Source organism: Dermacentor variabilis, unplaced genomic scaffold, assembly GCF_050947875.1.
Source record: "Dermacentor variabilis isolate Ectoservices unplaced genomic scaffold, ASM5094787v1 scaffold_13, whole genome shotgun sequence".
Taxonomy (NCBI): domain Eukaryota; kingdom Metazoa; phylum Arthropoda; class Arachnida; order Ixodida; family Ixodidae; genus Dermacentor; species Dermacentor variabilis.
In genome coordinates this window covers 19,701,559-19,724,796 of record NW_027460291.1, presented here as the reverse complement: position 1 = coordinate 19,724,796, position 23,238 = coordinate 19,701,559, and the positions used below count along the sequence as shown (strand labels likewise).

Here is a 23,238-nt window from a genome sequence, read left to right as displayed (position 1 = left end):
ACCGTCTAACTGATCTTAGCGAATTTTCTGTGACGTAGAGCCTGAATACGCACTGTTAATTGGTGTTATGTTTCCATATTGCGTAATATTGTCACGTGGTAGTGACGGTGAAGAAAGAACACAGTAGCAGTACTGTGAAAGAGAAAACTAGCTTTTATTGGGCGAACCTGTGCCCACAAAACAGGCTACACTTAAAGCACAACGATAGCGGCGAACACAGTCGGCGATCGTCGAAAATCTGATCAGCGGGTCAAGCGCGTCGGCTTTTATAGATCAGTCATCGAATGTTCCAGATTAACCGTTGGGACCCGCATGCCTTCTACAAAGTTCTACACCATTCGTGTCAAGCGATGAAATCAGATAACACAAGGTTCGGCGACAACAGACAGCGGATAGAAGCATCGATAACTTTCCAGAAACTTCGGATACATGCAGGCGCGTCCCACGCTGTGCGATAACATTTGTTAGGCGGCAAAACGTGTCGCCCGATAAAGACAAGTACACGTGTCAATATTTTCCCATGGTACGTACTGTTTATGGGTGATACCTACTGTATGCGTTGCTGTGTTTCCATTTTCCGTAATGTTGTCCTATGTTATCTTTTATGTTTGTGCTTTTATCTTGCCTACTGTACCTGTCCTGCTTGAACGAATTCTTGTCTGCAGTATGAAACAAATAAACAAAATAAAAATATAAATAAATGAGAGCACTAAGACGTAGGCGGCTAGATAGATAGAAAGATACGGTCAAAGTAGCAAATGTGCTCCAGGAAATGCTTCGCATTCAATAAAAGAACTGCTAGCTGAGGAATATGAAACTTGTCGCAATCTCTAAATAGTCCTAACATTGTACTTCTGTTAGTGCGTAATTGTGTCCTAAAGGTTGTGTGTAGTACTGGCATTTGTATTATGCGTTCACTGATTATTCCTATGGGTAATGAACTCTCTTCTGTGATTAGATTTTTAGAGCGCAAATCTTACACGCCCATTCCTGCGTTGAGCATCGGTGTGCCTGGGCATCGTAACTCGTAAACGAGCGGACGAGCACAACGAAAGATGAGAGCGAGTGCAGGCGGCAGATGAAAGAAGGGAGCTCGAGGAAGTGGAGGAGGATGCTGCAGTGAAAACATGATCTGGAAAGTACAGGAGGAGCGGAGGGGAAGCGGCTGCGCACGCTCTGAGTTGCCGGAGGCTACAGCATCCAGAGCCGCGTGGGCGACCTCGCTTCCCAGGGGATGCCAGGGTGGCGGGAGAGGGCTAGTTCGTGGCGTCAACTGCTGAGGTCATTCCGCGGATCACTACTTGTGAAAGGGGCAATGGCGAAAGCTAGGAGTAAGGTTCGCTTTGACGGTCCCTTGGGTGTTGTCGCCGCTAACACTGGTAGCACGATTCCCCCGCGACGAAGTGCCGCCCTCGTCGTTGGTGGAACGAAAGCGTGAGAAGAAAAGCGTAGTGTCGGACAAGGCGGGCTGTGGGGCGACGATGGCCACGGTATGCCGGTAGCGTAGCGTGCGTGGTCTTTATGGAAACGACGCGCTGCCTCCCGCGATCGACCATTTGCGACGCAGTCGCGCCACACTACACTTCGGTTCTAATGAGCCGCGCAACACCGATTGTCCGCGCCAGCTACCCTACTCACAACCCCCGTTCTCATCCTAATATATACCCAGTATCTATACGATCATAATACAATTTAGTAACAAGCGAAAGAAAACACGTATCGCGCAGCGCTCAACTTTCGCATTAGGGAGTATAACAATCGTCATTGAGCGTTTTGTCATAATCTGAATAGCATAATTATGTCCTTTTCATATTGTGTTTTTTATTTGTGCTACTGCGCTACATCTTGTAGCTGTTCTACTGAGAGGGTGGTATCGCTATGTTAGGCATTTGCTCAGCCTTTAGCCGTGTCTCCCAAGCCACTTTGTACAATTTTTTTTCTAAACAATAACAAGATCTAAGCCAAGCAAGCCGAAATAAAGTACTGACCACGTGTACACTTATTTACTTGGGCTTTGAACCACCATATTCTCGCTTCACGATTACGTTGCGCTGAGTTTTAGCCTGGCAGAAACATGAAGGGAAGAAATTGTAGTATGAACATGAACGTCACCGAGTGACCTCTTTCATCGCTTTACTTTTAATCGAACTGCAGTGTTAAGCGCTCAACTTGTGTTTTCAAGGTTCCCAAAAGGTCTGCTGACAAAATGTTGTTATTGAAGGTTCCACTTTTTACGAATTCAAAGCGTGATATTTTGCGCTCTTCTTGCATCAAATTCGACAGCAATGGTTACATTGAGGCGGCATAACCCTCACCGGTACAAAAAGAAATTCAGTTCTTAGATGGCCTTCTGAAACTTTGCCATGCCATGCACAGTGAAAAGATACGTGCATATAAAGGCTCTTTCTGCTGAATAAAATTACGCTGGAAGGGTGCCGAGTTCTCCCTGTGTGTGTTCTAGCCCTTTTTGTGCTGGTTTCCTTATTCAATTGCTTTGTTGTGCCGAAATTAATTTTCTCCGTAGCCTCATGAAAGGGCAGATCTTGACAGGAAATGCTTGCCTCGAAGGATCATTATTTTTCGCGAGGCACTGCTGCCACTTGTTCAGGCCACATGCCTTTTGGGATAGGGATAGACGCTGCGCTCTAGAAGCGCTGTTTCCTTCTGTACTTTTTTGGTCTATTGTTTAACGATGTTAATGTTTATTGCTTATGTCCCTAGCAATCTTACCACACACAAAGCCTGCATTTTCGCTGTCGCACATACCGCCGCAGTGTATGCGTCGCTTATCCCTATTTGCTTACGTTGTTGCTTTTCCCGCCGGCCAGGGTGGAGTGCTGCATGAGAAGCCCTTGCAAAACAGCACTTCTCACTGCGTGCCAGTTAAGTTGCAGACTGATATTTTGCTCGATCAAGGGCATGGGTCAGTGGTGAGAAACCTCGGCCCAAGAGTGACGGGCTTCCCAGCGAGTATACAGTATTTTTATCGACTGTGACTGCGAAAATGTATATGGCCGGTTGCGATTGATCTGGGTGAGAATTGTCGCCAGTCACGTGGAGGAGATTGGGTGCCGAATGATAAAACAGGTCGTAGAACGCTTCGGTAGCCGGTATAAAACTACCGCAGAGACTTGAAAAAGACCTACAGCGGGACAAGTAGGTGCAGTTTGCTAACCATTTTTTCGACGGCCGTAAAACGCATACCACATAAAAATACGTTGCTTATATGTGCCACGCCTTTTTTTCTGGTGTCTTTTCTCGTGCATTAAAAAAATGCGTATATGCCAGAACTTGTTCAGAGAAGAGAAGTTGGCGCCCTACATTCTGCTTTTGAACCGTCAAGCAATGATGTTCTAGAACGCGGCTGAGATGCAGATGGATACAACAAAAGTTTCCTAAACTCTGCGCAGGTTCACTCTCACTATGAATCGCTGGATGTACCTGCTGCCACACGCCCACGTAGGTCCCTACTTCCTTGGTGCACTCACTGCCTTTGCCTACGAGCGATACCGACAATCCAAGATCCCTGTGGTAAGAATACACGTGGCTAATAGGCATTTTTTTTCTAATCTAACCCCATATTTCTTTTTTAAACGATAAGTTACGAAGGTCCTATATCGGCTTAAATTCGAGCATGTCATTGGGTGCCATCGGAACTACAAGCACGACGCGCCACCAGCGCCAAAAGACAGCACTGTAGCCCTCGGCCGCGCACAACTCTGCAAGAAACGCCATTTCAGCAGCACTGACCGCGTGCAGTGCGAACCCAGTGATTGGTTTTTTTTTCCTTTTTATTTGTAAAAGTTCTCTTTCCGTGAAACGCTCACACCGAGCTCACGGACACTGAGCCAATGCAAATTCATGGTTAGCATTGGCATTGACAATAAATGTAATTTGCCTTTTGGGGATCTTCTCGGGTACAATTGCAGTCGAAGAAACATTTCCTTTTCCCACCTTTAGAATGTGTGTGGTCAGATTTGAATCAAGGCCGCCCTAGATTCGATATGTTAGAAGGAAGGCTGCAAATAGGCATTACCCGTGAATATAAACGTATATATCCCACACAAACCACTCGCACATTTATCGAGTGGATTATGCGTGTCATTATGGCGCCATCCAACTCGCCCTTCCTTCGGGTATTTTGACGCTACCCAGTTATCAAGACCATCTCAATTTCCCAAATAACGGCCAGATTTTTTACCTTAATGAAAACCCCATTCCTGTTCCTTTTCTTTTCGAGCTGTCTTTTTTTCAACGTCCCATCCTACTTCTGTCTCTTTCATACTGCACTACTGTGTCCCCTTAGCCAAAGCTAAGTAGTTCACTATTATTAATTAGTGTGGTTATCTACTCAGTGAATGTCTTGCTGAATCCTATGATTTTTAAATATCTACAAACCGAAACGATGATTTGACTGCTCAGAAGATATCAAGTAATTTGAGAAGTTTAAAAATATCTGTTATAAGCGCTGCTTGCCAAATAAGACGTATCTCACGCGGCATGCCAAATAGGGGTAATTTAGTTTTGGCAGCATTAATTACAAATTATCGACACAAGCAGGTTCGCATCTAAAGTTGCTGCGTGTGTAGTACAACCAGTCTTAAATCAACTGAATCATCTGGCTAATCGTTTCTTCAGTAACAACGTGAATGGCATATTTCTCTAGCATGCAAGTACGACAGGTGACATTTGTCTGGAGGTCGCTAGGAAAGCTTTTAACCCGGCCAAGTGACCAAAATTACTTAATAGTTATTATTACTGGGGTCAACAATAAAAATTATTTCGTCACTACCGAGCCGGAAACTACAGTAGTAATGTTGAAAATATTTATTGTCAACAGAACTGTAGAGCGAATGGCATTTACACAGCTACATTTTGTTTTATAGCTGTTCTTGCATTCATTGTCACACACAGAGTAATGACCATTCATTTTTGCTCCATCATCGTCCATGGAATTTTATTGTTTTCACCCACTGGGTGCTATTCCGCACTCTTGAAAAAGAAAATCAGAAGCTTAAAAAAGTAAATTCTGTGGTTTCCCTTGCAAGACCACGATATGATTACAAGCACGCCATAGTGGGGGATTCCGGAATAATTTTGACCACCTAGGCTACCTTAACGTGCACCCAACGCACGGCACACGGGTGTTACTGAATTGCGCGCTCACCGAAATGCGGCCGCCGCGGCCTGCATTTGATCCCGCGACCCCGGGCTTAGCAGCGCAACACCAAAGCCACTACGCCACCACGACAGGTGAAAACAAAAGGTGCACGGCACGCAGAACTGCTGCCTGGTAGATTGCTTCATATGTTTACTCTTTTCCACAGTTGGAATTCAGCAAAAATGTTAGAAGTGGAATAGGCTCCTAGTTCAACTAAGCTTCTTAATTCTTCGTTTTAAGATCAGTGTAGTCCAATTGATTCGTAATAGGGAATTGCAAGCGGACCAATACTTCCTGCTGTTTCAGCTGCGTATGTTTACCGAAATATTGAGCGCTGAGTGAGCTCTGCACTGTGCCTCCTCGCAGATGCTGCAGTCCGTCCTCTGGGCTTTGTCGCTGCTGTTCATCGGGGCATCACTCTTTGCTGCCGCTCCCTGGGGTCTGGGGGACTTGCCGCCTCTGCACGTGACAATCGCGTATGCCAGCACGCACCGCATCGCCTGGGCGCTGGGCTTGGCCTGGATTGTTTTCGCCTGCGCAACAGGAAAGGGGGGTATGCATCACAACAACAAACGTTGCTTTGCACTTACATGAAAACGTTTCACAAATTGGTGTGGTCAATATAGTGACAACTCTAAACGAATGGTTCAAGTATCTTCAAGCGCAGCGGTGAAATTGCGATACACGTCGCCGCAGCTTCAACGACAGGCTGATAGCAACATTACCAGGTAATTCCGGCTTCCTGCACTATATGGTATAAATAGCTACCCCCTGGTAAGAACTGGATCGGTTTGAGTTGGCTGCGTTTTCTGTACTAGAATTGAGAGGGTACAGCACTGTGATCCTCCAAAGCAGAGTGCGCAGGCTCCACTTTTGACTTGGCTGAGCCCACGGTTCTCCTGCACTCGTTACCGTGGAAGTGCCGGCGTCATTGCTAGCACACGACATGGCAGAACGCTGCTTTATTCATGGCGCACGGACGTAATTTTTTTCCGCTTAGGTTACAATGGTCACTCTACCGGGTTTCTCGGCTAACTTATGCCAAGACTTTAAAAAATCACGTGTGCGTTACAAGAATGCAGCCAATGTGGTTCTGTTCGCTGTCCTCTTGAGCAACTCGGAGTATTATTTACTATAGCTTAGGTAAATGATCAACAATACCTAATTACCGACATTTTAGAGTATTCATTTAAACACACAGTACTTAATGCAGAAGTTGTAGAACCTATTGACAATACCCGCCGTGGTTGCTCAGTGGCTATGGTGTTGGGCTGCTGAGCACGAGGTCGCGGGATCAAATCCCGGCCACGGCGGCCGCATTTCGATGGGGGCGAAATGCGAAAACACCCGTGTGCTTAGATTTAGGTGCACGTTAAAGAACCCCAGGTGGTCAAAATTTCCGGAGTCCTCCACTACGGCGTGCCTCATAATCAGAAAGTGGTTTTGGCACGTAAAACCCCAAATATTATTATTATTATTAACCTATTGACAAGTATTCAAACAAGTTCCGCGATGGTAGCTGCTGAGGTTTTCCGGGTACCAACAAAACCGTGCGAAAATGGAAAAATGCCACATGACGAGGTACTTGCTCGCATTGAAAATAGTCTCCTCGAACATGCTTCCAACAAATGCAGCATCGAAGACATGCATTGACCGCAAGCAAGAATGATTCCTTCAACAACCTAGTGAAAAGTGGAGCCATCTCCGTTGCTCAAGGCCTGCTCATGCATGCTTGTTCATGGCAACAACCATTCTTTCATAGCACGTATGGGGCACCAATGTCGCTGCACGTAAGCGCCTAGTTGTGTTTTTTCGCCAACTCTCGCATGCATTGTTTGCTGCCAAGAAAAAATAATACACACCACCTATCGTCATGTAAAGAAATAATTAGTATACTTGTCAAGAGGCTCTACAACGTCTCCTTTGAAGATTTTCCGTTTTCATGACTGGGCCACAGTACGAACGTGAAATTGAAAAATTGTGCAACATATTTACAACAGCTATCGAAGATCAGGGCTGACCTTCACATCCCCTTGCCTTAGTGGAAATATTAGATGAGCGTATGACTCACGCTATCTGCTTCTTAAAGAGCGGCGCCATGAATCACAATTTCGCCGCTTCGATCCCCGCTCACCAGAAGTCTAAAGACCAGGGTATCTGGAGTTTTTTTTTTTTCGTTTTGCAATGCTCTGCAACTTGAAAGTGACTCAATACATTACATTAGATGAGCGGGTGATCGTCGGCTCTACGATTTCATTTCAGCCTGCTTGCTTAGGCTGCGAGGAGATAAATTCTCGGCGTCTGCGCTATCTAAGCATTTCACGCGACTCTAATACATTTGAGGACTCCATCCCGTGGGGCTCCACCGGGAGTCACCTTCGCCACCGCGCGAGTCCAACAATCCGAGCCTTCAGAGGGAGGACCCACACAGCTGCGTGTGTTGCATGTGCCCACGGCGGACGCTCATTCGGCCTACACAGTGAGCGAGACAGGGTGCTGCAAGGAGAAGGCCCAGAGTACAATGAAGGCTCTTATCCGACGACTACCTTGGCGTTGTCTTATCTTTACGCCCTATCTGTGCAGTGCGCGCAAGCCCGAGCTCCCGCAATTCACGGGTCACACAACAGTTCCAGACAAGGCTGTAACCCACCGCTTCATGGGAGGATGACTCCCAACAACCGTGCCACCAGGGCAACGTTCCTTCAGCTCGGTATAGGCTCCGCGGGCGATCCGGCGCAGTTAGAGCATGCACGTGAATTGAGCTGCGTCTCTTTGGCGTAGCGTCAAGAACAGGAGCAGCTAGCAGTTTTGCGCACGCCTCGGGTCAAGGACCCTCGGCTGAGCCGTCAAGCAAAAGGGTTGACCGGAAGAATCGAATTCAGTACACACCGTCCATGCTATCTGTGAGCTTCTCCACCGGCCCGGTCAGCTCGAGCCGCCAGGAGAGTCGCGACGCGAGTTCTCGCCGGAACATGCCAATGGGGTAAGCATCTTGTCTGCTTGGGGGCGGAAAACAGCAAGTGTTTTACTGTGCTGCTGCTGTACAGCGGAGGAAGAACGAGAGGCCAAGTGGTGGTCCACGCTCATGAACATCGAGAGCAGCCTCGCCACGATCCCCTATGCTCAAAACATGCTGCGCCATGCCGCGCAACAAAATAGACTAATGAAATTCCCACGCCTTAAGCTTCACGAAGCGCGACCACAGATAGTACACATGTAGTAGACGAGGAACGCTCTTGCCAACAAACGAATACGCACATTGTCTGCTCGTATGAGCCTTTGTGGTTGCCAGGTGATGCTTCGAAAAGCAAATACTCATGGCGAAAACTTATGAGCGTGACCATTTGTTGGTGTACTATGCCCGACGTCACGCAGGACGGTTCAAACATTCATTTTTATTGTGTAATGATTCGTTCCAAGAAAACAGTCGTTGGCACCGTTCAGTGACCATGAGCAAAGATGATTGCGTTTGCAGGGCAGCGTGTTACATGGCAGGCAGTTACAATTTCAACTTCGGTAACAGATAGTAAACACACAGTTATTGACATGACACACAACAGCTCAGGATAGAAAAGAAGAAAATAAATAAACGGAATTAGAAATATTGAAATAAGAATGAAACAGGAGCCCTATCTCCAAACCGTCACAAACTTGTGTCATCGCAGTACGAGACAGGTGACCTTCTCAATTCCATTGTTGGTGCATGAACTATCCTGGTACTAAATTTAACAATTAGGAAAAATTGTCTGACTTCATTGTCGTGATGTGCATTAAAACCAGGGTCCTTATATTCTCTTAAAAGTATCATGACTCCCACGCCCACACACATAAACAAAAATGTAGGATTCACTGGCGGCTTGCTGTCACCCGCCGGTTACCTTCATCTCGGTGCAGTTTACGCTTTCTTTAGGTGTGCGGTGTTCCATGGCCCAATACTGGTGGTCGTGCTCACATTCTTGAAGCTGGTCTGACAACGAAAACTCTGTCGGGCCTTTCTTTGTTACCTCGCAGGTAAAAATCTAGCCCGGCCTAACTTATTTAAGCAGTGCACTTGTATTCCTGCTGAAGGCTGTCAATGTGCACGATAGACAAGTTGTCGCCGACGTATCGAAACAGCCTTCATTTTGACAGATGGAAATTAAGGTACGAAATCAATCCTATGGGTCATAAGAGATTTCCTAGTTGATGACACCTCACTTTTTGTTTCCGTTGAGCTCATTAAGTGTAGATAGTTGGCATTACACGGGACGTCAGAGATGTTTTCTAATTGTCTCACGTTCCCATAAATGAAAAGTTTTCTACATTTACGGGTGTTTAGTTAAGTAATTCGTAATTATGCAGGCTCAGTTGTATTCGAAACAATTGAGAAGTGTTGTAAATATATGTTCTTTTCCATCTATTCGTATTAGTACATTTGTTAAGGAGCATTAAAAATGTAACTAAAGCAATTAGTGAGTTGACACATCTGTCAAAAACTATTCACAAATTGGGGTTTTGCTGAACTAAAATAGTAACTGTGACATTGTAATTCACTTCAAATTAAAGTTTTCAACCTTGCCGACCCCACATAAGGGAAATTCCGCAAGGAACATCATTTATTTAAGAGATGTACTTTGGGTAGGAAGATTGTTTTAGTTAGGTATATACATAAGACAAATTATAACTATTGTGCTAAATGTCGAGTTGAAAGTGTCACTTGCGTAGATGATGTTCTATTGTGAGCAAAACTAGTGTTTTCAAGAAATTATGTTTAAGTGTTCAGTTGTGATGCATCAAGCCCAAAAATCTTTATGGTGCTAATTTCGCGCATCATTTATCAGCCATTCCTTTGCAAAATCCTTCCTGGTAATCACTCTAGCTTTTCGTTTTGGAATGCTTTTCAGTAATTGAGCGAGCTACCAGCGATCTCGATGGGGCTACCTTATGAAGGCAGCTTGGCCACGTTGTTGGCCCAAGTTAAAATACCTGTTGCGCTTTTGCTTCATGTGTGATGAAAATTTCATCATTGAATACAAGTATTGTTGCCGGTGAGCACTTCTACGGCTTGCTTCGGCATGAAGTTTCGAGGGTATAGTTCTGATAAATGTTCTAGTTTTTATGTTAAAATTGTAAAAACAAAGTTTTTTAAGGTAGTTGCCTTCTATCATCCTTCCCCACACAACGGGCACGCAGAGCAGCAGCAGGGACATTTGTTAGCACGTGCGCTTGTTTGCTGCTGTGCACGGTGAATGAACGAAGTCGACATATGTGGAGCATGTAAAGACGGGCACGTTGCTGAAAATTAAGACGGCACGAGCGCACGTTTGCAAATTATTCGTTGAAACGAAAAGTTACTAGTTATACGGGCTGGTCTTCGAAGGCAATTTGTATTCGAAGACACTCAAGCTTTTTTCAAGGAAAGAGAAAAAGCTAATTGCCATATCATCGAGACATCTCATATCAAACTACCTTAAGCTTGCGTCAGCCAGCCATTATTATCACGAACAGCAAAGAATTCGCTGAGCTTTGAAGCGTTTGTCGAATTAGTGATTACCAATTTTGGAGTTAGCCGTTTTATTTTCTCGTGTTTAAAATCGACCAAGTGGGTATGTAGCAGGGAATACTAGCCTGTATATTTTGTACATTGCGTTTTAATAAATCCGCTTGTGATCCTACGCTTTTCCTCATCGATCTGCTTACGCTTGTATCTTCTTTATCTGTGCGGTTTACAAGAATGCAGCGCAGCTGGCCCCCCCCAGCTGGCTGTATTTTCCATAAAGAAAGAAGCTTAAGGTAACACTGATTTAGCGCTAGCGCATAGCAGACGACTCCACGACTACAAGTGGGTGGGGGTCTGGCAACAAATTTTTAAATTTTATTTGTCAACACTACAAATGACCCTGCGATCCATGCCGGAGGAGCTATACAAGTAACAATCCAGAGTCATAACAAGCAAGTAATAACCACACAAGCAACAAAAATGAAAACAAAAATGCAGTCAAAGAAAGGAAGACCACCGGCAATAATTACGATCACAATACATGCGTTCTATTTTGCATTCACAGTTACTTGCATGAAAAACAGTTGAGCCTAGGCCGTTCCAGTGTGACACTAATTCAGGGAAAATGGTGTATTTTTATACATTTGTTCGAGTGAAAATTGGAGCAAGTGCACTTTAATGGCTTGTCTAATTGTCCTAGCAGCGTGGGGACGTACGCCGCTTGGTATATTCGCCTTTATATTCTGCACAAGGCAGTTGTACAAGAAGACCCGCTGTGACCCTTCAGCGGGATTGTAAAGATAGAATGTTCTGTCGGCTCATTCATAAGGAGGGTGAGTCAATCGCTGTATACTTAATAAAAAGGAATTTATGAGCCTCATCTTTAAAACTAGAGGTGGCTGATGTAGCGAACCTTGATACTTTGAGCTGATCATTAAGTTATACTTGCCCAGCAACTCAGGTCATATTTCAACTGCATAGCCTACTCTGACTTAGACCGGTGCACCACCCATGTGTGTCTGGCGTATAATTGACATGCAGTGCGTATTTTTAGCTGAATCAACCTTTTAACGATTGCCTGTGGCAGATAGCACAATTTGTCGCACCTTGATCAAACTTAATCGATGAGGTGGCCATTACTAGTGCGAGATATGAGAACGCCTAATTATATAATTACCATAACTACAATACTTATTGTTTTAATTATTTCCGGCACATATGTCCATTTACAAAATGTAGGCAGTGAATTCGCAATAACTCAACGGCTAAGGAGATACCTCAGTTTCCAGATAATTTTCGAAATCTCCGACGACATGCTTTAGCGCTCCTGCTACTTTTGTGCTTCAAAGCGTTAAACAGCGTTTTCTGAAAAAAACTAAGTGGAACAGGAGCGCATTTTTCCAGCAAGTTTGACAGCACATATCTTTATACTGGGGCCATTCTCAGAATATGTTCTAATTCGATATGCCTGGCATATGGCGGATGAGAAGCGGTCCCCGGAAAAGGATAAACACGTGATAAACCTACGCGTGTCGATGCAATAAAAGGAGTTTCGTGTATCACGTGACCCATGGTGGTGCCTGTTTTAGATGGATGTAGCTGAATGCGTACCCCTTGTGGAGCTCAACATGTAAGTGGTCGTCGGTTGTTCAGGAGTGTTTCCGAACAGAAGAAAACGAGCAATAGTCGCCGCCAACCAGGCTTTTTACACTTACAGACTTGACGGAGCCATATTTTTCCAATAAGAGGAGTTCTGCAAAAGGTTATTGTGTGGCGTCCACATGGAATGCAAGGCACCGTGTGTCGAAGCGACTAATTCACCTTTAAGCGTAATGGTCACTGATTATAAAACAATCGTTACCCTGCGTATATCTCATTCGAATAGAAAACTTGTACGCACGGTTTCTTTAGCCAGTAATCCGTCATTTCTTTCTCTCACGTCGCGTTCTACCAGCTTCACGTGTGATGTCATCCTGGTACGGCTGTGGCCGTGAAAGCAGAGATCGTGGCCTGCAACGCAGCCTGCGTGGGATGCTGGAAGCCATCACTGAGAACAGCAAACCATGATCAAGTGCATACTCGCTGGTCTCTGCTGCAGCAAAAGGGAGGAATGCGTCCAGTGGCAATGTAGCTTCTCGGCCGAAAAACAGAAAGAACGGATAATATCCTGCAGTGTCGTGACGCGAAGAGTTATACACAAAAGTGACATAGGGTAGGGCAAGGTCCCAAACAGTATGGTCGGACAAAACGTACTTTGCGAGCATGTCTCTTAGGGTACAATTCAGACGCTCCGTGAGATCATTAGTCTGTGGATGGTAAGACGGAGTCAGCTTGTGCTTGGTTGAGCAGGACTGCAGGATGTCGGCGATGACTTAAGAAAGAAATGTCCGACCATGGTCAGTGAGCAATTGGCATGGAGCGCCATGCTGCAGAATCACGTCTCGTAAAAGAAAATCAGCGCCATCTGTGGCACAGTTTGTTGGAAGTGCTCTGGTGACGGCGTAGCGCATGGCGTAATCTGTCGCCACAGCAACCCACTTGTTTCTAGATGTGGATAGAGGGAAACGGCCAAGTAGGTCCAAGCCAACGCGAAAAAACGGCTCCGAAGGAAGGCCGAACGGTTGATGGCACCCGGCAGGGAGCGTCGATGGTGTTTTTCGGCGCTGGCATTTCTCACATGCCGCAACGTATTTCCGGACGGAGCGGGCAAGGCCTGGCCAAAAGAAGCGTCAGCGAATCCGGTCGTAGGTGCGGGAGACGCGAACGTGACCGGCCGCTGGTGAATCATGAAGTTCCTGGAGAACACCTGATCAGAGGTGCTTAGGAATGACGAGGAGTAGGGCAGGACCGTTGGGGCGTACATTGTGGCGATACAGTACACCATCCCGGAGAACAAACAAGTGAAAAGACGAATCACAAGACGAGAATTCCAAGCCATCAATGATGGCGCGCAAGGCGGCATCACGGCGTTGCTCGTCGGCAACGTGTATCATTTGAGAAACGGAGAAAACGCAAGCGTCGGCATCGGGGTCAGGGTCAGCGGGTGGTTCGTCCACTGTATAGTGTGATAAAGAGTCTGCGTCTTGATGCAATCGGCCCGACTTGTACACTACTCCATAGGAAAATTCTTGCAACCGCAGAGCCCAGCGACCAAGCCGGCCGGTAGGATCCTTGAGTGAGGAAAGCCAGCAGAGCGCGTGGCGGTCCGTGATTGCCGAGAAGTGCGTGCCATACAAGTATGGGTGGAATTTGGAAACCGCCAGACGAGAGTCAGGCATTCACGATCTGTAATCGAATAGTTGCGCTCCGCTGCTGTGAGGGGGCGGCTAGCGCAGGCGATAACACGATCTTGACCCTGTTGGCGCTGGGCTAAGACGGCTCTGATACCGTGACCACAGGCATCGGTACGAGAGGACGGTAATATAGCCAGTATAGGTGGCGTGGTGAGAATGTTGGTGAGCTGGGCAAACGCGGCAGTTTGAGTGGGGCCCTACGTAAGCGGCACGTACTTCTTCAGAAGATCAGTCAGTGGTCAGGCAATCGCACCGAAGTCATTAACGAAGGGTCGTAAGTAGGAGCAGATTCCAACAAAACTTCGGACGCCTTTGACAGACTGAGGTAGAGGAAAAGACGTGAAAGCACGAATTTTCTCCGGGTCTGGTTGTATACCGGAAGCGTCGACGAGATGGCGCAGCACTGTAATCTGCCGACGACCGAAGTGCCACTTCGATGAACTTAGTTGCAACCCAGCCTCGCGGAAGAGTAGAACAGCTAATAAGCGCTGAAGCTGTGTCTCAAATGTAGGTGAAAATACGAGAACGTCGTCTAGGTAGCAGAGGCATGTTGACCATTTGAACCCTTGAAGTAAACGGCCCATCATACGTTCGAACGTTGCTGGGGCGTCGCATAGACCGAATGGCATAGCTTTGAATTGATATAGGCCATTAGGAGTGACGAACGCGGTCTTCTCTTGGTACTTTTCATCCACAAAAATTTGCCAATAACCAGACCGAAGGTCTATTGATGAAAAGTATTTGGCACCATGTAGACAATCGAAGGCGTCGTCAATGCGAGGCACGGGGTAGACGTCTTTTTTGGTAATGCGGTTTAGATGACGATAATCTGCGCAGAAACGCCATGTGTCATCTTTCTTTTTAACAAGTACCATGGGCGACGCCCAAGGGCTCAACGAAGGTTCAACAATACCTTTGGCAAGCGTCTTCTTCACTTCATCTTGAATAACCATACGCTCTGAAGCAGAAACTCGATATGGCCGGCGGTGAATAGGACTCTCATCAGCAGTATTTATGTGATGCTTAACAATTGAAGTCTTGCCCAATTGGTGATTGTTGAGGTGGGAGATGTGGTAGGACCCAGAAGGCGGCACAGAGCTGATGCCTGTTCAGGCAATAGGTCCACCGCAATCATGTGACGAAATGTTGCGTCAGGGCAAATAGCCTGCTGTGGACATGGTGAAGAACCTGAGCAGACGTCAACTGAAAACGTCGTGACATGGTCATCTCCTATAGCACGCTGCGTTGCAATTGATATGCCTTGGGGTAGAGCTTCCTTTGTCAGGCCGAAATTGACGACTTCAAGGCATGTCCGGTTATCGGCGACGGCGACGGTGACGACGGAGTGGGGCACAGTGATGTTGCGCATTAAAAGGACATCGGGAACAGGTGTGGCGACGTAATCACCATCGGGCATAGGACAAGATGATAGCAAACTGATGAAACTCAAGGCTTTAGGCAGCAGGCCGACGAAGGCGGTCGTTCTAAAGTTGTTCAGCAGTTCGGCACGAATATGCGCGAGTAGAGGAAGTTCGAAGCAAAGGGTACCGGTAGAACGGTCGATCAAAGTTGAATGCGCCGTAAGAAAGTCGAGTGCGAGGATTAGGACATGGGGACAATTGGTCAGCACTGTAAAAATAACAGTAACATGGCGGTCAGCGATACTAATACGGAAAGTACACATTCTAGAGACGGCAACAGTGCTACCATCGGCCACGCGTATGGCTTGAGTAGAAAGGAGGGATGAGAACCTTCCTCAGTCGACGACGGAGGTTACAACTCATTATGGACACCTGGGCTCCAGTATCAGCGCCGTCAAAGGGACACCGTCAACGTGAACATCAAGTTAGGTTCGTTGGGAGCGTCAATGGAGGATTTCTACACGACGAAGATAATGCAGCACTACCCCCAGGAGTTGCATGGTCTAGTTTTCCGTCCAGGAGGGTCCATAATTGGTCGGCGACGAAAAGCGGCTTGGCTGGGGCGACGGGGACCGATGGCGGTGAGGTGAGGGCGAGAGAGCACGACGACTGTCGTCGAAGGATACGCCTGCTGTAGCAGGCGTACGGCGAGGCTTGTAACGACACGGGTCGGCATATTGGCGGGGAGACCGCGAAAAGAAGCTCGAATACGGCGACGTCCAAGAGGTGCAGCAGTGGCGAGCGACATGGCCAGTGCGGAGGCAACGGAGGCAAACGGGCTTGTGCGGAGTTCTCCAGTCGGTGGGGTTGCGGTATCTGTGTGGAGAATACCGATCGCTGTGAGGCGTAGGTGTCGGCACCGGTTGGGTGTCAGGTTGGGAGATATAGCAGGCAGCAGCAAAACCAAGGTTGGCAAATTCTTGCCGCACAACTGCCTGTATGAGAGATGTCGCTGGGGCTGGTAGGTCAATGGTGTGTGTCAAGCGGGCGTGGATGGAACGGCGCAGGACTTGTAGCCTCGAGCTCGTGGCGAACAATAAGGGGGACGTGCTCATTTAGGGGTGGTGAAGCGGTAAGGTCGGTGCAAGACGACGTCGCAGCCGTCTTAAGGAGCCGCGAGAACTATGGAATGACGCGGCGACATTCCATGACAATGACGCTGATGGTGGACACATTGTTGAAGACCAACAAGTTGAACGCGTCGTCCGCGATCCCCTTAAATACGTGGCTGACTTTGTCAACTTCAGCCAATTTGTCGCCCACTTTCCGGCAAAGAGCGAGCACATTTTGTATATACGAGACGTACGATTCAGTAGAAGACTGATCTCGGGTAGCAAGCTGTTTTCTAGCAGCCAGCTGCCGACCGGTGGGATTTCCAAAGAGTTCGGTGAGCTTCTCCTCGAAAGCATTCCAGCTAGAGATCTCGTCCTCGTGTGTCCGGAATCAGACACGAGGAGTTCCGTCCAAGTAGAGTAGAACATTCGCTAGCATAATGGTAGGGTCACAGCGCTTCTTTGGGCTAACACGCTCATACAGGGTGAGCCAGTCCTCAACGTGGAGATTGTTCTGGCCGGAAAATATGCCAGGATCGCGGGGGTTGGTAACCGTAACGTGTGGGTTGGTGGGGTCGCGGGAGTTGAAGCAGACGAGGTGTCGTCACCGGGAGCTATTGCGGAAAGCAGGATGGTGCGGCCGCTGCGGAGCTCCGTGGCGAGGACGGGGAACGGCACCCTCCACCAAATTGTTACGCGAACGAAGGAATAAGAACTGCAGACTATTTACAAAGGGGATTTACAAAGGATAAGGCAGCGCTAGCCAGTTCAGCCTACAGCTAGAGAGCGTTCGTCGTCTTCATAGGGGCGCCCGCGTGCATCGCCCACAAGAAACACGCAATATGCATGTATCAATATTGTGGGGTTGACATGTGAATCCACGCATTTTATTAATGTTTAACACTTCTGCCACGATGCAACTCGCCGTGTGAGGCAATGACAGCGCTAATTTTCTTGTAGGCTGGCAATGGCGTACAAGAAGGCTTGACGCAAACACGTCTCGCTGTTTGTAATGTGTACTGCGTAGATAAACACAAATGTTGCACGCAAAGTGACGTTTAGCATCAACTCGCCGCTCTCGTAGTGCACTAAAGGCGGAAGAGCCTAAGCACTAGCCATGAACATGGCCACGAATTACCTTCAATCTAATGCACGCAGGATAGAAAGCTTCGTTTACAGTGATTCCCACAATGTGTGGGACCTGCGTAATCTTTTTTACATTTTGGCTGTGCTCTGCCGTCAAGATCCAGAGTAAATGCTGAGGAACCACCAAGTATGGAACTGTCATAATATCCTGACAAAGTAATAGTAATTGCACACTTCTTGGCGTCGCAGTCTTCAAGTCGCATTTTACTAGTCTTCAACACAGATTCCTTCACATTTCCTCCCCATAATTAAAATCAGAAAGTAGCGGAACATGACGTCAGCATTTACTTGTACTTTTGGGTATATGGGTATTCTGGAAATGTACGCCAGCTATTGTGAGAAACTAACCTACCTGGCTGCGTTTGTCCATGAACATATATGGGGGCCTCGGTCCAATGTGGTCAACTGCGTGCTATTGATTGATTGTGTTAAACGTAATGAAGCCCGCAAGACCTCGGTACATGCTTGCTCTGTTCCTGAAATAACTGTGCCTGAATCTTTATAGTTTTTATATTGCTGTGATAATGAACGCGGCAGTCAGTACCTTATTGTATGGTTCACAGGCGTGGTCAACTCGCTGCTGTCCTGGGATGCCCTGGTTCCACTGGGAAGGATGTCCTATTCAATATACTTGGTGCACGCATACTTGGTATTTTACAAGGCCTGGACAATCCGACAGCGCATCGAAAATCACCACTTCCAAATTGTAAGTCTTTTGTGTATGATTACTTGAGGATGCTGTATATGGTTTTTTCGCGCAAGGACAAGTAATGGCCAAAGAGCGTGTGGCCACTTCACAGCAGATACAATAAACAAACCGACCAAACAAGAATAATCACGGGGTAGGGGGTATGAAATCAGCATTTCTTAATATGCTGCGCAATACAGTGGCCCAGTAATATAGCACTACTAAATAGTTTAATGGTATAGCGGCAGCGAAAAAGCAAGAAAACACTACAAGTGTTGAATAACGAGTGCATGACTTTACTGGGCAAACTTTTCCCAGCAAGCAAAAGAAGGTAAGTGATGGAAACAGTGGCGAGCACTGTCGGTAATCATTGCATCTGACCTCAGGGTCATTTGGGTGCACCATTGACCTATTCATTAGGTGAGGAGAAAACTGATTGCACAGCGTGAAGGTCGAGACAATCGACAAAGGCTATTCTTCTCAATCGTCTGGTCCACGGTTAAACCTTCGCTCTGTACACTTAGAATTACGGATCACCTTCTTGCCCAATCAACCACCCTGAGAGGGAAAGATATGGCAACCAGCGCCCGGTCTTTCCCCCTCTATGGTTTGTACGAGCCGGCACGGTCTTGCTTGAATGTCTTGTCATCACCTACTGCTGAACGATTTGGAGATGTTTTGGCTTGTTCTCTGGAAACTTTACGTGGTGTCAGTTCATAGCATGTGCTCACCACTGTTGAGCCTTTGGGTTCAGGAGTACCTACAGTATGCGAGAATTTCTATGGGTTACACAGACATGCAACGTGCATCATCAGTCGCGGTGTCTGTAAGTGTTGCGAACTATTGTGGCCGCATCGGCTTCCGCTCGACCAAGAGTACTGGCGTAACTGAATTGCCAGCGTGAATTGGGAAATCTGAATATCTGATCGGCTTGGCTTGAGAACTGAGACATAAGAATGCTCGTGTACGGCCAACGCAATGCAACGCTGAAACATCTGAGCCCCAATCGCTATATAGTGTTTACCGACATTATTTCTCAGACATTTCAGGTCTAGTATGCTATGTGTACGTTAGGCTCCTGTGTACGGCCGAATACTGGTGCCTTTGTGGTTGCCAAACGAACATGATACACAGGTTTTGTGTTTCAGCATTGACTCTTTGCTTTGCGAAGAAGTAATATTTAAAGGGATCGCATATAAAAAATGTGACGGTTATTTCAGCAGACAAGTTTTTCCTAAAACGGGTGGCAGAAATGGGGAGTCGGGTAAAAGTAGCTAGTAAAAGCTTGGCAAATCCAGTTTCCTCCAATGTGCATTTCGACGCATTGAAACTACTAAATGATAAAGCAAAAAAGATGGTCAAACGTGTCGACAGCAAGTTATGCGCTTGCACGTAAGGCGCAAATACAGGTACACATAACCACAAGGTGCTCTTGCTAAAAAAAAGAACATAACATGTGAAAGAAATGCAGCCGGTGAACAAGCGCAAAGCACCTGTGTATAAATATTAGTGTACGAAAGCGGTAAAACAAGAAAACAAAAACGCATGCAGCAACTTGCATAAAGGCAACAAGATGAAAAATAACGCGGGGGTTGCAAGAAAAAAAATGCTCGACTTGACACTGCCTAAAAGGGAGCGCGTGGATATTGTTTTGAGATTGACGCCAATGCCATCAAAGCTCCTTAGAATAGTGGCCATGCGCAACGATATCGAATGGCAACCGTATTCAGTGCGATAAAAACGTACTACTTATGGATCATTATACTGTATAATGTATGCATATAATGGCACGGCGCGAGGGTCAAGGAATAAGTTAAATAAGTGCTACGCGTCGTTATAGCTGATATATGTATACAAGCTAAATGGAGAGTGTATATGATTTGAATGGGAGTATACTGTACAAAAAAAAATAATGGAATGAGTGTGCGGCAGATGGTATATTTCCACTGGCACGGACGGCATGCTTTTGGTACACGGACAGCTTGAGTCTGTTTTCGTTATATCATTGCCGACATTAAATTACAGTGGTACAGAATAAAAAAAATTGCACATTACGAGTTTAGCGGTTGTTGGCGGAATATGTCGATGAAGATTTAGTAGTCCTGATATTTTATCTAGTTCGCCACAAACATACTCAATATGCTGTGTGCAGCTTAGGCTTTCAGAAACAAGTACCCCCCCAGCTTTAATCTCACTTACAAAATTGAAGTTTTCATTACCAAGGCAGAGCTTTTGTTGTGGACGGAATTTAGCATTTTAGTATGAAAAAGGTTAGCTTAATCTTTGGCCAGAATTGGCCCTTGCACCTTCAGAATCCATCGATAAATCAATCAATCAATCAATCAATGAAAGAATAGCTTAAGTTTTATGGGAATTAATTGTGAGATTGTTAGCTTCAGACCATTTTTTTAATTTGCTGTAGTGCATTGTAGGCAATCGATGCCAGTTTGCTTACATCCTTACCTTTTAAGACGATGGAGGTGTCGTCAGCGTAATGTATTGATTGAATATTATTCATAACTGAAGAGATGTTGAAAGGTGGTTCCACGTGCAGTTGAATTCGACAAAAAAACAAACCCTTCCTGTGCAAGTTGGGACTGAGATAGGGACCTAACCTATTACTCCCAACGCATTTACACCTCGTGTCGATGGTTAGGCAGCGTAAAACTCAAATTTTTGTACCGCAAAATCTTTGGGATCGGCCCACATTTTGACATGTCATGACGTATTATGTATTTTAAATAATGTGATTTTCATTTATCATTTTCTCTCTCTCTCTCTCTCTCTCGAATAAGTTCCGGGATCAGCTGTGTCAAAACTAAGATCCAATCATGTGACACGGCGTTATGGCGAAAAAAGCTCTGGGCTGTAATGGTTCCGGTATCGGGCTTCTGTGCAAGAGGTTCTCTGTTGGAATGCGGCGTTGGACCATATTTTAGATCTGTCTATTTAATAATAACAATTTCGCCGCAAGGGCAAAGTAATAATCGCGATAGCAACATATCAGAATATTACAGAAAGTGAGGTTCGTCGCTTTAGTGGCAGTATGAATGGCAGTAAACATAAGCTGGCTATGTAAACTCGTGCGGCGTGACGTGTACAGACATCCTTGGAGAGAACGAACTCGATCAGCATGAGCAGCGTCGGCTAGCAGTACAAGGTGTTGTCAGCATTATCCCCTTGCGTCGGCCTCGCGTTCTAGTACTGTGGCATGCTCAGGGCGGGCACGGTGTGCACCCGCTACTCGTTTTGGGACTACAAGGTTTTCTCGGCATTTGTCGCTTGTCCTCGTACACCTGTTTCTGCTGCACCGCGTCTTGCAGCCGCCGGCATTGAGCTACAGCTTGTGCCTCACACGCAGCAGCACGTTGTTCTTGCGTCTGGATCACCGGGTGGCCCTCCTTGCTTCAGTGCGATTAGCGTTTCACATGAACCTCTCGGCTGGCGTCACCACAATTACCACGCGGGGCAATGTTTTCACAAAGTCAGGGACCCGGTGCGTCGCTGCACAAACCACGCACCGACAGGTACTACAATTGTTGCTACGTCTGGGAAAACGATGGCACAAGCTTCCAGGATCTGCTTAGCTGTGATACAATTCCTTCCAGCAAGCTGTGTATGCTGAGGTCTTAGAATACAGCTGCTTCTGTGCAGCAGCCTATGCAGTTACAACACAAAGACGCGTAGACAAATGCCGCCGTCTGGCGCTCAAGCTGTAACGCAATAATCGTGCAGATAATGGGTGCAACGTTCTTCAGAAAAACACGTTTAAGAAAGAAATTATTATTTTTGTGTGTAATTATTAACGACGGCGAAACACAGCATAGAGTTCATATAATTGATATTGGAATGAAACGCATCTAGCGCGTCAATGCTCTGGCTTGAGTGCGAGAAATCGTTAATGGTGTCCTATTCCTGCTGCTGAGGCATGTGCCCATGGTCTCATGGTTAGAGTTTCAGGCTGCTTTGCTAGGACTCCTCTGTTCGAATCCTGCCGTCAGGCAACCTTAGTGATATTTAATTATTAAAATAAATAAAAGTGTTCATACTGTGACACTCTTATGTGTGTTTGGGTTTATGCTTCAACAGGAAACGTGGCAGTGAAGTACTGCAACCCAAGGTACTTGCGTGCCACGTCCTGCAACAGCCTGCTGCCTATTCCCCACAACACACAGCGCCTTCGTGGCAACCGTCGATATGTGTCACAGTCGACGTGCGACGGGCACGACATCGTATCCAAGATGTCGCACTCACGCTGGTTATTATTACAGGCTACGATAACGCTGATGGTATCGTCCATGTGTCTTCGCTCGGATCGACAACCGCCTGCCGACCTGCTCCTGCCGCCTGCCAATCCGCATCGACGATTATTGACTCCAGCTCATCCCCCGCCCGTTACAGATGAATCCAAGTGGTCCACCTGGCAACCTAGTATTACATCATGTGCATTCACGGCGGCCGAGGCAAGATATAAAGGACAGCTGGCTGGCTCCCAATTCGGGCATGACATCGCATCCAAGATGTCGCACTCACGCTGGTTATCATTACAGGTTAGTTTCCTGAAATCTGCGCATTGTTTTAGAAGTGGTAATTACTATTTGCTGGCGGTGTCGTGCCCACCACAGTCTGTTGAAAAATTGTAGTTTTTGATAGCTCTGTTTACTTGCAAGTTTCGTACATTGTCTGCTATTTTACTATTGCTTTCGGGAGATACAGAAACCAATCCTGGCCCTATGACAAAAGGTGAAGAAGATTCACTTGCCCAGGCTATAGATGCTATCCGCCGGCTTGAAGAGGGTCAAGCTTCCCTGATAGCTGATTTGAAGTCTGCCAGGGAGAAGCAAGTGGAAGCTGACAACAAAATTAAAATTTTAAGTGACAAGATTGTGTCTTTGGAAACAGCAATGGAGTTAAATTGCACAATTAAAGCTGAGACAGATTCCGACGCTGTACGCGTGGTGTCTGATCAGGTGGCGGTTATTAAGGCACCCTGTAACG

The 23,238-nt window shown here is 46.6% G+C and overlaps 1 protein-coding gene across 1 annotated transcript in view; it reads left to right on the top strand.

Annotated features, from left to right (window-relative positions):
- LOC142566832 (nose resistant to fluoxetine protein 6-like) overlaps window positions 1-23,238 on the top strand; it is a 339,215-nt gene that overhangs the window by 272,712 nt on the left and 43,265 nt on the right. The window contains exons 12-14 of the mRNA XM_075677724.1: window positions 3,411-3,531; window positions 5,528-5,714; window positions 18,116-18,258. Coding sequence (XP_075533839.1) covers window positions 3,411-3,531; window positions 5,528-5,714; window positions 18,116-18,258 — 451 coding nt within the window. The remainder of the gene's footprint in view (window positions 1-3,410; window positions 3,532-5,527; window positions 5,715-18,115; window positions 18,259-23,238) is intronic.